Genomic DNA, 16886 nt, shown 5'->3' on the forward strand with positions numbered 1-16886 from the left:
AGTGACTCGTTAGCGACACACCTGATTTGGCCACGTTGATCACCACCGGGGATTTCAGTTGACGAACGTTCACCAAATAGCTTCTGTCCCCGACCATGTACTCGGAAGCACCACTGTCAAGCACCCATCGAAATTTGCCTTCATCGCCGCTGCTAGCCGCCTGCGCCACCGTCACGAATGCGATGTCGTTTGATTCAGCAGCGTGTGCTCTCCCCTTCTTCTTTCTGGCAGTTGACTCGGAAGGCTGACTTTTTCGGTTCGGTTCCTCTGGACAGTCAGGTCGCTTGTGTCCAGGTTTGCCACAGTTAAAGCACTTAACTGTGAAGCGCCTACTTTTTCCAGCGAACGCCGTTCCACATTCCATCCTCACCGCACCGTGCTGCCGTTTCACGTCCTCGTTCAGCAATCTCGATTTCACAAATTCCATCGAGCATTGCTCCACCGGCAACGTTTCTAGGACCGTGATAAGCTGCGTGTAGGATTTTGGCATCGATTGCAGCAAAAAGAACACCAGCACCGGCTCATTGAATATGATGTTAGCCGATTCCAGTTCACGGACCACCTTCTCGAACGACAAAATGTGCTCCTCCAAAAACACATTCTCGTCGTACTTCGCGCTGGCCAACCTTTGCAGCAAAAAAGACACCGGACACACCCTTTCAGTCGAAATTGTTCCTCAGGGCGTCCCAAATGGCCTTCGGGGACGGCTTTTCACGGATGTATTCCAGCTGCGAGTCTGCTATTTTGTGAATTAGCACCGACTTGCACTTCGCATCCTCCAACCGTCGCTGTTTGCGCAAAGCGTCCCTTTGCTCTTCCTCGGCTTCCTCGTCCGCCACCGGGTAGAAGTCCTCCTCTTCGAGACTCCTCTGGATGCAATGGAGCAAACCCAACTCTTCGAGGTATGCCTCCATTCTGAAGCTCCAGTTCGAAAAGTTCTTCCCATCGAACAGGTAAACGTGCTGGATTCCAATCGACTCCATTTGACGACCGATGTGAACAACTTTTCACTCAAACGAATATAAGCCACGTGCGCGAAACTAAACTTCTGTTACCAAGGCAACGAAAACTGGGCCCACAACCTGTAGAAAAACAGTGTGCTGTGGTTTGGTTAACAGACTATATTTGAAACTGGTAGAGAATATAAACTGGTAGGCGGTTTTATAGATAATTTGAATTTTCATGGCTTGCCCAGTTTGGTTTAATCTAAGGGAAACTTATTCTAACGGCTAATTATAATTATCGCCTAGGGTTGTTCCTTAACAAAAAGTACTTCGGATATTTAATAAAAACCAACGTTTCACTTAGAGAGATAAAACCTAAAAGAAGCTGTGCATTGACGAACGCACCTTTTTATCTTGTTTACTTTACTTTCATACAGTTGGTAGCACTGCCACATAGACATATTCGAACTCTTCGAATATAGGTTTGTTCAATATTTAATATCTTCGAATGTGGCCTGTTCGAGTACATTACAATGCCAAATGACTTTAGGCCAAACGGCGTAGGGCCTAGTGTACTATTCGAACTGTCAACCTATCGGACAAACGCCTTTAAGTCGAATGACTTCATTCCGTTAATATGCCTGTCTATTTATCTATACAAGTTCCAAACTCTAGAAACTTAGTGAGTAAGGATTCTAAATTCCAAATCTCGATAGTTATTTATAACTTCAAATAATCTTGATATAAAGGTATGAATCTTTTTGAAGGATTTCAGAATTCCAAATTCAATTTAACGGGAACGAGAAATGTTTACCTTTTTAAGTCCATTTGAAATCGCCCGTCCGCCAAGAGCACCTATATAGTGTGTTAACACACTCACTCATCGCTCAAATTTAGGGAAGAAAATCGACGCCACCAAGCCCCATGACGCCTGCTTGCTTGTGTCTCGCGCTCGTCTCACAGCTCTTCCGGAACAAAACCATATGTTGATACCGTGAGTTCTTTCCCCCCATTCGAAACATTCAGAAAAGATTTTCCGGGAGAGCCAAGTCGAGCGACTGACGGAAATATGCGAGAGCGCAATGTCCTTTTGATAAGTTTCGCTCCACAAGAGAGAGTTTTATATTTTTGTTATCAAAGATAATCATTGAAGGCACTCGCGAAAGCTTTTCGAAAGCTTTTGGCGGAAACAGCGAATGAAAACAAAAATGGTGAAAATCGATACAAAGTTGTGAGCTTTTCATGTCTCAACATAGTGGGTTGATTTAAAGAAATAATGTAAACTTAAAAATTCTGATTTTTCTTTACGAATTCGAAGAAAAATACCAAAACGTTTTGATAAATACAGTTTATTTAACTTTTTCAATGAACGAGTCAAGGAAGCTGTTCTTATTGATTAACTTAGTCGTACAGATCACAAACTCTACATTATTTTCGTCCTGTTGGGCCAAGAATCTGAGCGCAGATATTTCCGCAAACGTGCATCCACCCACGAAGAACACCACAATGACCCGGGGAATATCGGACTGAGAAATTTCCGAAGTAAACGAGCCTCGCCGGCTGTTGAGAGCCATTGCCGTTTGGAAATCTTCGAAGGTGGGCCCCGGAAGGGCTGAGAGGACATCGTTTAAAGATTGCCACCCATTTGGTTTCAAGTATTGCTCTACGATTCGCACCGAGAGGGGTGCATAAATGCTGTGAACGTAAGTTATGTCTTTCGGTGAAACTTCTTCGGGATTTTCTGCGGTCAGGTTTAAAGTTTTGCGAAGTACGGCGTATGTTCGAGTGCCGGTTTGAGCTTTTAGCAATCCGGCTTTTTCTAGGTTTCCAATTGTAAGCAAAGTTTGTAAACCGTACACCTGCAACAATTCTCGTTTATAATAATCGAGAACTTTGGGTTTGAGGCCTGAGCCTGCAATCGACTGCATGCACATCAGACGAAGAACACTTCTGAGAGGGGCTTCCTTGGCGATTAGATCTTCGATAAAGGGATTCGGTTTATCGACATCCGAACACATCATGAACTCTTGTTCGCATCCTAGCTCGTCAAGAAATGCATCTGAAGAAATTACTTCTTTTACCAGTTCGGCAATTTTTGTATGAGTCGCTAGGGATTGTTCGTTTGCTTTAATGTGTGGTAAGCTTTCGACAAATTTCTTCAGTTCCTGAATTGACTTCTCACCATGCTTTTCATTAGCCCTGGAACGTATTGATTTAGCCAGTCTTGAAAGAACGGCACCTACAGCATTGAAGTTTTTATCCCTCAACTCGGCGTACAACTGTTCTTTGGAATTCAGAATGAACTGACTTTTCTCAGTGTTACGCTCCATATTAAATCCTTCCCCGGAACTGAACTTATCCGCCGGAAGATTCACCGTAGTGTTGTTGATTCCGAAAATTTCATCAATCAACCCTTCGTACGTCAGTTGAGTAGCCAAACTGCTCATCAGATCGATAGATCGATCGAGAATAATCATCTGATCGATGACCCCTTTATCGTTGCTCAGCACGCTTTCGTCCTCATCGGCCATAGTTTTGGTCAGCTCCCAGACCCGCTGGGCGCAACTGCCTTTGCCATAGACCTTCGGAATACGTCCGTAAAGTTTTTGCAGCGCTATCAGAGCGCAAGCTGATTGGTGCAAGCTCGAAGTGTCCCCATCCAGGTACAGGTCCCTTAAACGAAAAGCAAATTTTAAACTTTTGATACTTTCAACATCAAACCTCGTTTTACTTGTAGGCATCTCTCAGCTCCATCGACAGCAAATCGTTATCGAAGGGGAAGAATTCGCACTTGAATTCACCTATATAGGCCAAACTCCCATGCACCCCCTTGACCTGGAGTCGCTTCTCGCAGAGGAACGATTTCTTCGGCAAAAAGTATAGATAATATTCCTTCCTGGAAACTAAAATTAGGATATTATTTAAAGCTGACAATGATTGTTTATCAAATTTAGGACATACTTTTCTTCTTTCGCTCCTCCTCGTGAATGTTGTTGGCAATGTAATCCATATGGGTTTGGTTCGGTCGAGTGATGAAGATAATATTCTTCACGTCGATTTCCGTCCAAGGTTCCGGCCGGAGCGGATACATCTTTGTGACATGATGTTCCTTGAGGAATGTATACCGGGCAACGAGCCCAACCGGTCCACCAAGGGATTCATCCCAGATAATTGCCTGGAGAGAAAACGTCATCAATTAGAAGCAATTTTAGATCCTGTTTAACCAAATCCTACTTTAGTTCCCTCGCAGCGGTCCAGTATCTCAACCAACTCCCGTACCGCAGCTTCCTGTAGCAGCTGAATATTAACGCGACCACCGGATAGATGGGTAAACATATTTCCGACCAGTTCCAGTGACTTTTTAGATCAAAAATCAAATTCTCGGGGCGTATAGAGCAAAAACTGCCGCAGTGACTAATTTTTGTTTTGATTTTTCGACGAGGGCTAACCTGGAACGCACAATGATAACAGAAACATTCAGCCGAGTTAACACCAATAATAAACACCGAAAAAAATTCACTCGCAATTTTAATAAAGAAAAATCGTGTTATTTTCTTACGCATATTTGAGTACAGTCCCAATAAAGTTAAAAGGGATGATTCAGCAGTGAATTTAACGATTAATTTGTTTATGCGTTAAATAATCTGTACCTTTAGTCATAGCGAAAAGTTTCATCCATTTGAGTGAGGTATTGTGCTTCAATTTCTAATTAGAATTTTAATGAGCCTTATTTATAAGTAAAAGACTACTAAAATTTAACTCCGGAACGGCTTTTTTTTGAGATATTTAAAGGTTGGGATCGATTTTTGGCTAAGCTTCCAAGGCGACACCTGAGTGCACTTCTTTCGATGTTGTAGACGTGGAAACCAGGTTAAAAAAAAACCCGAAATTCAAGAAAATCTATCAAATTAGGCTACACCAAGGGATAAGTTCGAGTAGCTGCTATTTTTTCCGATAGGGAATTTTAATGTGAAGTTTTTATGGATATGTTAAAAGTTGCCTTTAGCCTAAAATAGAACAAAAATTTTCTGTAAAATTTATGCCAACTTTAGCTTATAGATTGTTAAAGGTAATTCAAATTCTGAATAAGGCCGGAAGAAGTTTCAATTATTTCTTTTGTTAAACGCCTCCCCCCCCCCCCCCCTCCTTTGATTTTTCCGAAAATCCCGAAGGGGGAAATTAACAGTTTTAGGTATTTTATTGAAAAATTCTATAAATCCATCGAAAATGTAAACAGTTGAAGGGCAAAACTCAAACTGTAGAACATGGAAATTATGACACCTTTTGTATTTGTATTTTATTCTCTTCATTTTTTTTATTTTTCGCAATGTAGTTTGTATACAAGTTTATTGCATGAAAATTTTAGTTATTTTTTACGGTCCTACGCCGTTTGGCCTAAAGCCGTTTGGCATAACGTCGTTTGGCATAAAAGTCGTTTGGCATAAAATCATTTGGCATAATGGTCATTTGGCATAATGGCCGTTTGGCATAATGGTCATTTGGCATAATGGCTGTTTGGCATAATGGCCGTTTGGCATAAAAATATAAACATTCATAAGGTAACATAAAATGTTGCTAAAAATTAAAATACAAAAGTTTTTTTTTCAATTTACCGATTTTCTAGGTTTAACCAAATCCCTAGGAAGGCCCCGTGTTTCTAGGTTTACCCAAAGCTAGGGACAATCCCCTAGCCCGGTCCGCAACACGAAGCGTAAGGACCATACTTAATTTTAGTTCGAACGCGGAGCGTGAGGAGGCTTACTCGAAATTTTGATCCATTATTTTAGGATGGCCCCGTCTTCCAAAGTTTATTCAAAGCACTAGGAAGGCCCCGTGTTTCTAGGTTTACCCAAAGCTAGGGACAATCCCCTAGCCCGGTCCGCAACGCGAAGCGTAAGGACCATACTTAATTTTAGTTCGAACGCGAAGCGTGAGGAGGCTTACTCGAAATTTTGATCCAATTTTTTAGAATGGCCCCGTCTTCCAAAGTTTATTCAAAGCCCTAGGAAGGCCCCGTGTTTCTAGGTTTACCCAAAGCTAGGGACAATCCCCTAGCCCGGTTCGCAACACGAAGCGTAAGGACCATACTTAATTTTAGTTCGAACGCGAAGCGTGAGGAGGCTTACTCGAAATTTTGATCCATTATTTTAGGGTGGCCCCGTCTTCCAAAGTTTATTCAAAGCCCTAGGAAGGCCCCGTGTTTCTAGGTTTACCCAAAGCTAGGGACAATCCCCTAGCCATACTTAATTTTAGTTCGAACGCGAAGCGTGAGGAGGCTTACTCGAAATTTTGATCCATTATTTTAGAATGGGCCCGTCTTCCAAAGTTTATTCAAAGCCCTAGGAAGGCCCCGTGTTTCTAGGTTTACCCAAAGCTAGGGACAATCCCCTAGCCCGGTCCGCAACGCGAAGCGTAAGGACCATACTTAATTTTAGTTCGAACGCGAAGCCTGAGGAGGCTTACTCGAAATTTTGATCCAATTTTTTAGAATGGCCCCGTCTTCCAAAGTTTATTCAAAGCCCTAGGAAGGCCCCGTGTTTCTAGGTTTACCCAAAGCTAGGGACAATCCCCTAGCCCGGTTCGCAACACGAAGCCTAAGGACCATACTTAATTTTAGTTCGAACGCGAAGCGTGAGGAGGCTTACTCGAAATTTTGATCCATTATTTTAGGGTGGCCCCGTCTTCCAAAGTTTATTCAAAGCCCTAGGAAGGCCCCGTGTTTCTAGGTTTACCCAAAGCTAGGGACAATCCCCTAGCCATACTTAATTTTAGTTCGAACGCGAAGCGTGAGGAGGCTTACTCGAAATTTTGATCCATTATTTTAGAATGGGCCCGTCTTCCAAAGTTTATTCAAAGCCCTAGGAAGGCCCCGTGTTTCTAGGTTTACCCAAAGCTAGGGACAATCCCCTAGCCCGGTCCGCAACGCGAAGCGTAAGGACCATACTTAATTTTAGTTCGAACGCGAAGCCTGAGGAGGCTTACTTGAAATTTTGATCCATTATTTTAGAATGGCCCCTAGGAAGGCCCCGTGTTTCTAGGTTTACCCAAAGCTAGGGACAATCCCCTAGCCCGGTCCGCAACGCGAAGCGTAAGGACCATACTTCATTTTAGTTCGAACGCGAAGCGTGAGGAGGCTTCCTCGAAATTTTGATCCATCATTTTATGCCAATTATGCCAAACGGCCATTATGCCAAATGACCATTATGCCAAACGTCCATTATGCCAAACGACCATTATGCCAAATGGCCATTATGCCAAACGGCTTTATGCCAAACGACTTTTATGCCAAACGGCGTTATGTCAAACGGCTTTATGCCAAATGACTTTATGCCAATCGGTATACAATCATTTTTTACTATACCCTCCCCCTCCTCAATGTGTCGACTCCAAGATTTCAAATTTGAAGAAGGCTTTCCAACTTGTTCCGGCTTATTTTAACCTATTTTAACGGTTTTAAGCAGTGTATTTTAATACAATCAACTTTAGCGTGTTCAATGTTCAGCTCGAGCTACACATTTTCATTAATTCCGATTTTGTTTTGATCGGATCATTTTCATTCAATACCAAAACAAAAGTTGCGTAAAAGCTCCAGCATTTTACACATAGTCCCGTTTTCCACAAAATGTTCAAGTAAATCGAAATTATCTATAGAATAGATAAATATATAGCTGAATCGTTACACGCCTGATACTTGTAACAAGATCCGTAACAAGTTAGCAAGATGAATATGTTACCGAAACTTCCGAATCCGGACGAAAAACCGAAAGAAGAATCTCCTCCCAAAACTACCGGTTTCTTTTTTCCGAACTCGGACCTGGATGAGGTGGCCAGACATTTCATTGGAAATACGCACAGGTGGGTAAAATTTTATATTAAAACGGTTTTCGTTTCAGCTTTAACTATTAATTTTCAACTAGTTGCAATACATACTTATAACCTCAACACGTTTTAAAAGAAAATCTACACATTTCTCATACGCATGGGGTAGATAGGGCTACAACTACTTTGAAGTACAGAATAATGTTAAACCAATTTAACTAATCTATTTCTTATAGGCTTTATATTAAATCCTTAACCATATAACTTTTTTTTCTCATTATTCAAAATAACTTTCTTGTAAACTCGCTCACGTTTTATGAGTTTAAAAAAATGATAGATTTTTTATAAAGCTTTAAATAATTGTTTTTTACTTTCGATTACTATTTACGGTAGATTTACTGATCAGATCTAATTAATTTCACTAAAATAAACTCAAAGAGGAATAGAAAATTCAATAAAAATAAGTTAAGTTCTGCTTATTACTAAATAAAATATGTTCCTATCCCCATCCCTTTTCCAGATTTCGGGAGAACATCATCATCCCCAAAACTTACGGGGTGGTGCAGATCAAAACCAACGAGGAGAAAATGGTGGAGGCCGCCTTCGAAAGCTGCGCATTCAAATCCGTCATGAGCTGCGTGCTGGGCTACGGTTTGGGTGCCGCCATCGGTTTGTTCACCTCCTCGGTTAATCCTAACATAGCGGATCCACTTGCAGCCGAGAAGCAGCAGACGGCACGGGAAATTTTTCGAGAAATGCGTGCCGCCACTCATTCGTACGGTAAAAATTTTGCCGTAATTGGAGCCGTTTTTGCCGGTGTTGAGTGCATAATTGAGTCGGTAATTGAGAGGAAAACGTGGTCTGATGAATCAGAATGTTACAAAAATTTCAAATTTCAGAAACGTGGAGTGTCGGACTGGAAGAATGGTACCTATGCCGGTGCTGTTACCGGAGGCTTGATTGGTTTGAGAGCCGGAGTCAAGGCTGGAATTGTTGGCGCTGCTGGTTTTGCGGCATTTTCCACGGTGATCGATTACTACATGAGACATCGGTAAACTAGTCGTACGAAGAAATGTATTTTACCTAATATTATTGAGTTAATTATAAATATAGTTGAAACAATAAATTACAAAAACTAACAAGTGACCCAAGGCCGTTCAAAGCCGACTTTCAATGCTGAGTCTTTCACCAACTCAGAGAGAAACTTCACCAGACGCGCGATGAGAACGTCAAGTTGGAAAATTCTTCTAAATCAGCTAGCACCGATGTCTAAGATGAATCAGCCATCGTGTGAGGTTGAATTAACAATTAAAGATTTCTCAATTGCTAAAATTACTAAAATAAATCTTGATTGATTTGGCTATATCTCACATATCTTTCAGTCAGCATCAACATTGAAGAGAGAATTTCTCTACTGCTGATTGCTAAAATAGACCGATGCATAATTGATTTGAAAGATAAACCCTCAACCATCCTTTTTTTCATCAAATTTGAAGCAGATTTGTTCAATTCTTGCTTACTCAAGGATCAACCTCAACCATGCATTTTCCCACATCATATTTAGCCTGATTCTACTGAGTTTAACAGTTAAAGCCATGTAACCATATTTATGGTTAATTTGACGCGTATTTTCTATTATACAGACCCCGTTCAATTTTGTTGAAACAAATGTTGGCAACACGCCCGAACATTTTGTGTTGCCAAATTCGAGCGGTTTTTTCTCAACTTTAAGAATAGAGTAGGGGCTATCACAGAGCCTTGGGGTACACCGTTGTTCTGTCCTAAGAAACAAGGTTTTGCATTGTACTTTGAGAACGCTAGCTCAAGGAGCCGAAATTTCTTGAGCTTGCTGGCTCAGCTAAATTATAACACTTGGGCCAAAGGATGCGCATTGAAGGGACGATAAAATTTTAACGAATTCCCCGAGGACACCGCTCATTCAGTTCTATCGAATCTGAATATCCGTTGTTTGATTGAATGGATTTGAGAGGACTATTAAATCAATGTTAGAGGCTCTCTTCGATTGATGAGGGCGCAGCAGGTGCATGGAAGGTGCTCTGCAGTTTCTTTTTACCTGCAGAACCTACAGTCTTCGTTTTGAATAATGTTTATCCTTTTGAGATGCTATTTTTGGACAATGTCCGGTCAAGAGACCTGTGTAAGTACTTACCTCGTGCTCCTTAAATTCAACATGTTTTTGGAGAGTCGTGCGCTTGGTTCAATGAATCTTTTTGCCTGGGTTGAAACAATAGTTATGCTTTCCCAGTTCTTGAGCTCCACAGTCAAGGCACTCCTCGATATTCCGCAGAAAGGTTCAGATCCAATCAACATTCCCTGAGATCCTTCCCTAGCTAGTTGGGCTGCTTCTTCGTTCCCTAGAATATCGCAGTGGCCTGGTACCCAGAATAAAAATACTCTGTTCCTAATGGCCAGGTTTCTTAGTGCAACAATACACTCCCATACTAGTTTGGAGTAGCATGTGAACGTACTTAGTGCTCTAAGAGCGGCCTGGCTGTCAGAGAAAAGGGAGGGTTCACTATCGAAAACGAATGTCCATCTGCGTTCGTTGGTGGCATCGTGTAGCTGTGGTTGCGGTAGTTACCCCAGGTAGTCGTCTTCTTGGCGAGCCTTTTGGTGGAGTTACACAGAAATTTTTTTTGACTATTACGTGTCACTGAATTCTGCAACCTTTAAATAAATCAACCTGTAATTAACAAAACCTGTAATTTTAAATTGTTTTCCTTAAAAGTTAACGAAAATCATTTATAATTACAGCAAATGTCCTGTAAAAAAGTTGTACACTAAAAATTAAATGTCACGTAATTTGTTTTAAAATTACGGTAAATGTCCTGCTCCTTTTTGTTACAGGACATTTGCGTAATTTTACAGGAAATAATTTTTGCTGTACAGTTGAACCCATCGGATAGAAGGTTGTTCTATCAAGTAGAGTTTTTCCGAAGATGTCTGAAATTTTCCCGTAGGGCGAAACGTGACGAAATGGTTGTTTTTTGATACGACAATCGCCGAAAAATATCAACTTAAAAAGATAAAAATAATCTGGCTTGAAATGTTAATTTAATGGGCTCGTCGATAGGGTTGTTCTGCAACGGCAAGTGTTAAAGAAGGTCGGCCGTGCCGGTAACAACCTGGTGATTGGCTATTTTTTTTGGAGAGGAAGCTTCAGTGAATGTTACTGGACTGACCATCCAGAAGATACGGATATCTGATAGCTTTGTGAAGGTCTGGACCTGAACCTGGTAAGGGTTCATTTCAGACTTTTTGTATTCCGGTCCATCGAAAAATATCGTCTGGAGCAAACGTTCGTTCTGGAAGACTTCGAGTTCCAATGATTCGAAGGGAACGAGGAGATAGAGGATATTTATTTTATAAGGACCATGAATGAGTTAGGGGTCATAGGGGTGACGTCGAAAAAGGGGGAACATGTCATGTACGACAAATACAACAAGTTGAATGAATTTAAACGCAGAAGGCGTGGAGAAGCTGGTAGCTCATGCCAACGGCGATCTAACGCATTACACTCTTTACGGAATACAAGCAGCGAATCCGGAAGGGGAACAATACGATCATCGTGAAGACCAAAACATTTACACAAACAAACAAACGATTTAAGAACAAAAGGCAGACGCGAATATTCTTCATCGGTAAGCTGAGTCAGACGAAATAATGATGCGTGTCGTACCTACGTTTTTTGGTTGGAAATTTTCTATTGATAGTAGGTAGTTCACGTTTGCTTGTCACGACACGCATCATTAGGTGGTATGAAAAACCCCTAGCAATTGCTTTTGCTAAACTAAATCGAGCATTCGAGCAGTCGCAGAAAGCAATTGCTTCGGTTGATATGAATAAAGTTTTTTCTGACAGCTGTTTTCTCAGTCAGGAGCTTTTACTTTTAGAACAAGCTAGTTCGGTATGAATAAAGCCCAAATCTGAAGCAATCGCTCGAGAAATCTCCTAGCAATTACTTTATTTTCTAAGCATGCTTGGTAGCAGACTTTTCCAATAAACAAATTCTTCAACAACGTCATGAATTTATAAAATCGGCAATATTACACTTCAATACAATTTAAAAAGGCATTTTCAACATAGATAAAGAACAGTCGAAGTGATAACCCAACTTTTTTCATATTCCTGTCGTTGTATGAAATGATTCGTCTAAGATGAAACTAAACAAATCAATTAGTAAATATTTCAAATTAAAAACTCCGGCTACAGTGGAAGAAGTCCCAATCGGCTTGAAGTTGGAAGAAAGTTGTAATAATTTAAAACATAATTCAGATCTCCCAAATTTATATGATTTTTTTTATAATTCAAAGATTAAAAAAAACATCTAAGTTAAGATGCGCGCCTATTGCCTATTTTTTTATATATCGGATTATCCCGATCCGAAAACGTGTGGGAGAGCTTATGATAAATGTTAAAAAGCTAGGCCATTTTTTGTTTGAAAATATTCAATTTTCTTTAAACATCAACATACGAGCATGTATTGACTTAAATTTTTCCGATCGTTCTTACACCCACCACCCGCACCGTCGATTTCATGGCTATTTTAGCCGTACTTTTCAATTTTTGATTGTCTTCTTTCATTTTACTTTAGAAAATTTCAGATTCTGCTGGTTGGATAGCTCTTTTTTTCGAAGCAAAAGCTATGTTCTAAGACTTTAGTACACATCTGCTAAGCAAACGTTTATTCATACCAAACTAAGCAAATGCTTTGGGCTTTTGCTTTGCTTGATTTCGAGTAAAGTAAAAGCTACCGAAGCAATTGCTAAACCTTATTCATACCACTAATTATTTCGTCTGTCGGCTTCGCTCTCTGCCCAAATCACCACCCACCGTACCTCCTCGGAGAGCAAACAAACACGTTTTGCTGGACGCGCTGCTTGTAGTTCTAGAAATTCAGGAATGATTTTACGTTTATAATTTTCATATTTTTGCACCTCACTAGAATGTAGATTAAATTCCCTTTTCAATGGATATAGTTTTGATTGCTTCAAACGGCGAGAAAGCACTGAAAATCCGGGTACAACCTGAGGGAGGACCACAAAAACAGATGAAATTTCAATCAGTGAAAAAATCGCGCAAAGTAGCCAACTTTGAAAAATTCCAGTAAATTCAATTTTTGTTGCATCGAAAATCTAAAGACAGCAAAATGTTAGAATTTCAATGAAGTTTGTAGTCATATTTTTTTGAAACACTCTACCATCGCTCAAACAGTATTTACTAGCAATCGAATGAAAAGTAGGTTTTTCAGACCACTTTTTTGAACTATTTGTGACCATTTTATTAAAAAAAAAATTAAAAAAATGTTTCTTTGTTCCATAATGTAGACATTAACTTCAGTTTTCATATGTATAAGGCAAATATTTTTTTGGACGTGTAATATATGAACTACAGCAGTTTTCCTGAGGCATGTTCTTTCGGATTTTTTTTCTTTCATGCTGAATAATGAGAAAATCAGAAGCTTTAGCTATATGTAATGTTCTAAACATATTTTACTGACATTACAAGGTTTCTATTGATATAAGTTTTAAATGAAGTTCATAATAATTCAAACGACTTAAATGGATTTTACTTTTGGAGTGTCAAAATGACACTCTAAGTCGGAAAAGGGAGTTTTTTGTCTAGGCTTCCAGGGTTCGTCCATAAATAAAGTAAAGATGCAAATTTAAAGAACTTTTGAATTCATTTAGGGTCCCCGAAGAAATTTTTGTTTTTTGAAGCTTCTGAAAAAAGTTACAAGCATTCAAACTTGAAACAGTGTCAAAATGACACTCTAATGCGGATGAGGGTTAATAGTGGACAGTTTTTCGAAATGGTTGGAAATCGAAATCATGAAAAATGGCACAGATGCTGAAAAGGTTATTAAGGTATTGAACATTTATTGTGCACCATTTGGGCTCCCAGATGTTGTTGTTTCAGGCAACGGTCCACCTTTTAACTCTGAGTATTTCATACGTCATCTAGAAAGGCAAGGTATTCAAGTAATGAAAAGCCCTCCATACCATCCTCAAAGTAATGGACAGGCAGAGAGGTTGGTTAGGGTGGCCAAAGAAGTAATGAAAAAGTTTTTCATGGATCCGGAATATTTGAACATAAATATTGAAGATAGATTGAATCTGTTTTTATTCAACTATCGTAATATTTGTTTACCATCTGAGGATAAGTTCCCAAGTGAAAAAGTTTTTAATTATGAACCAAAAACATTATTGGATTTGTTGAATCCAAAATTACATTTCAAGAAACAGCTAGCTACAACCAATGGTCTGAAAATCAATCAAAATAAACACTCAGGATACGTTTCTTATTTGAAACATTCTGACTGTATAATAGGAAAGCGCCTCTCGCAACTGCTTCGCCCGACTGGTATGCAATCTCGATCAGCGCTCCACTCAGCTATGCAAACCGAGTCTCATCATTCAGAATCATCGATTTTGCAAACATCGCATATCAGAGATGAGCGAGATACAAACTGATCCATTCTGAATGTCATTCACTCAGTATCCGCCTGGTTTATTTGAAATCGAAAACACGGCGGAAGTGAACATCTTTCCCTCACAAAGACAACTACAATTTGATTTTATTCTTACTGGTGTAAAAAAACGCTGTAAATTCGAATAAATTTATTAATTGGCTATGTTTAAAAACAAACAATATTTGCTAATGATCGGTTGAATGCATCACTCACTCACTGCCTGAACCATTCACTCCTGATCCTAGACGAACATGATTCGCCATATGCATCGCTCTTCGGTGAGATTCCAATTGGATGATAGTGCTGCACTGTTTTGACAGCAAGCATCGTGCGAGGTGATCTATATATTAGCGATGAATAGAACGAACGATGATCGGATAGGTCCAGTAGCAATCAATAACAAAACCCGATCGCTATTCGTTCAGTTGCGAAGTGCAATCAGGAACATTCATTGAAAATGAGTGATATTCGGACCACTGGCTACAACTTTTGACAGTATTGTTCTAGGAAGGGAAACGAACAAGAATGATTATAATGATCATTTTAGACAATTAGTCATGGGAGATAGAGTATATTACCGTAATCCAAAAATAAATGAATTTCAACGTTGGACAGAAGCAATTTTTATTCAACATATTTCTAAAAATATGCTGCAGATTGCGCTAGCAGCTCAAACAATTGTAACGGATCAAGTTTGCACCCACAATGCCAACAGCTTTTAAGGAGCCACTTCCAGAACGGAAGGCTGTTGGCACAAGTTCACTGACCGGCTTAAGACTCCCTTCCACGGGGGGTTTCAAATAGTGGCTCAAATGCTCGCGTTAATCTCACTTACTCAACTGTTGAAGCGAACAAGACAAAGAGTGAAAAAGCAAACACACGTGATTTATGCCCACGAAGATCACCAAGTCGTCGCCCAGTGCACCAATTCTTTCAGATGCAATTATTACGCAAGTTACTCAACACATTCCCAAAACGAACCTTACATGAGCTAAGAGCAAGTACAATCTCTTTGTCTACCGGAACTACCTTGTTTTGCTTTCGATTTAGGTTGTTTGGGGCCCCATTGAGTGTTACAATTTTTGACTTAGGATTATGTTTCTGACCTTAGGTTTTTGGTTCACCACTTCCGCTACTTCTCACCAGGCGTCGAACGAGTTCGACTCGGACCGGTTGGCTGGATCGGACCTTTCGATGAGTGCGCAAGGACACGGCGTCGTACTGCACCGGCTAAGGGCTTTTGAGGACGTTCAGCCCGGACTTGGACCCACGATTGTGTGGGTGGATAACCTGGACAACGTGGTGGAGTTAGGAAAATGTTTTGGCTTCTAATTTTCTAGACCTAGCTTACCTAAATCACGATTTCCGGTGGTGATTGGTTATTATTTCCTCTATAAAGAATCAACAACCTATAGGCGCAATAAACGTTTTTATTATAAGCTAAACGTGTCACTTCTTAAACAAATTACAATCTTCGATCGTGCCAGCCGGCACAAGCAACAATCTCTTCTTTTTTTGGCGGGATTTCACACAGGTCTTGTGAACACGTTTTTAAAACGATAAACGCGATCTCCTACCACTCTAGCTCACTTGGCGTTCTTTTTGGAAATGAGGCCTTTGTTCGGTTTAAAGGCCAAGCCAAGCCACGATGGCATTCTAAAGCTCCCGAGGACAATGGACTTAGCAATCATCTTAGGCATATAGGCAGGAGAGGATTTAAACGGTGGGTAAAATTTCCAACGTACTCCAACGATCAGCGCTAGTGAGATGAATGCGGTGCGGAGCTTAAATTTATCATTCCCGGGATATGAGCTAATGCGCTATTATACCTCAGATGGCGCCTAAGTTGCAAAAAATGCTGTCAGTTAGCAATCAACTCTAAAGTGGTTCATCACACAATCTCGGCCCACAGGGAACAGATTAAACTTCAACCGAAAACTGGAGCACGGCGTAATGTTGCGCTTCGGATGCACGATGATGGCCAAGACGGAAAATTGGGAACGGGTCACCCTCGAGGTACGAAACGAACATGGGTGGAATCTGACGACGAGACGTTCCCGGGTTTCGAAGATACTGCTTATCCTACTTTACGAACCATGGATTCCACCGGAATTGGAACAACGAAACAAACGAGTGCTGCAACATTATGAAGATCAGAAAGAGTGAAGAAAAAGAAAATCGAAACTAATTTTGTACATCCTAAGTGAAGTCGAAAGGCAACCTTATTTCCAACTTTGAATTCAATATAAAATAATTGTATTTTTTTAAGTATCATAAGTGCTAATTAAAATGGAAAGGTATTGTAGCATATTTTGAATATAAATTAATTAATAGAAATCCCTCGTAGATCGAGGCTTTTATGGCATCAGTCAGTGGTACCAATATGAGGAAGAATTTATTATGTGAAGAACAGATGTATAAATAAAAGAAAAGATTATCGGTCGCTTTACTAAAGGACCAGCAAACCGACAACATCTATTTGTATACAGTATACTGCTCCCCGAAAACCCCAAACTTAACAGGGAAAAAGTTATTTCCCGACGTCGAGTGAATCTATTGAGTCGGTTTAAAATGAAGTCGTCGTCGGAAATCTCCCGAGTAGTAAAGTCCTGGATGTGTGATGCGAAAGG

At 40.3% G+C, this 16886-nt stretch overlaps 2 protein-coding genes across 2 annotated transcripts; one reads left to right on the plus strand and one right to left on the minus strand.

The window, feature by feature from the left end:
* Positions 1-2277: 2277 nt before the first annotated feature.
* On the minus strand, positions 2278-4382 carry LOC129755056 (vacuolar protein sorting-associated protein 33A). The gene is made up of 4 exons (XM_055751364.1): positions 4179-4382; positions 3906-4119; positions 3676-3847; positions 2278-3617 (listed from the first exon to the last, which is right to left on the minus strand). The coding sequence occupies exons 1-4, from the start codon at positions 4278-4280 to the stop codon at positions 2294-2296; spliced, it is 1812 nt and encodes a 603-aa protein (XP_055607339.1). The 5' UTR covers positions 4281-4382; the 3' UTR covers positions 2278-2293.
* Positions 4383-7500: 3118 nt separating this feature from the next.
* LOC129756748 (mitochondrial import inner membrane translocase subunit Tim22) lies at positions 7501-8909 on the plus strand. Its single transcript, XM_055753741.1, has 3 exons — positions 7501-7799; positions 8284-8602; positions 8663-8909. Exons 1-3 carry the CDS (start codon positions 7666-7668, stop codon positions 8816-8818), a joined length of 609 nt encoding a protein of 202 aa, XP_055609716.1. The 5' UTR covers positions 7501-7665; the 3' UTR covers positions 8819-8909.
* Positions 8910-16886: the final 7977 nt, after the last annotated feature.

Source organism: Uranotaenia lowii, chromosome 3 (genome assembly GCF_029784155.1).
Source record: "Uranotaenia lowii strain MFRU-FL chromosome 3, ASM2978415v1, whole genome shotgun sequence".
Taxonomy (NCBI): Eukaryota; Metazoa; Arthropoda; class Insecta; order Diptera; family Culicidae; genus Uranotaenia; species Uranotaenia lowii.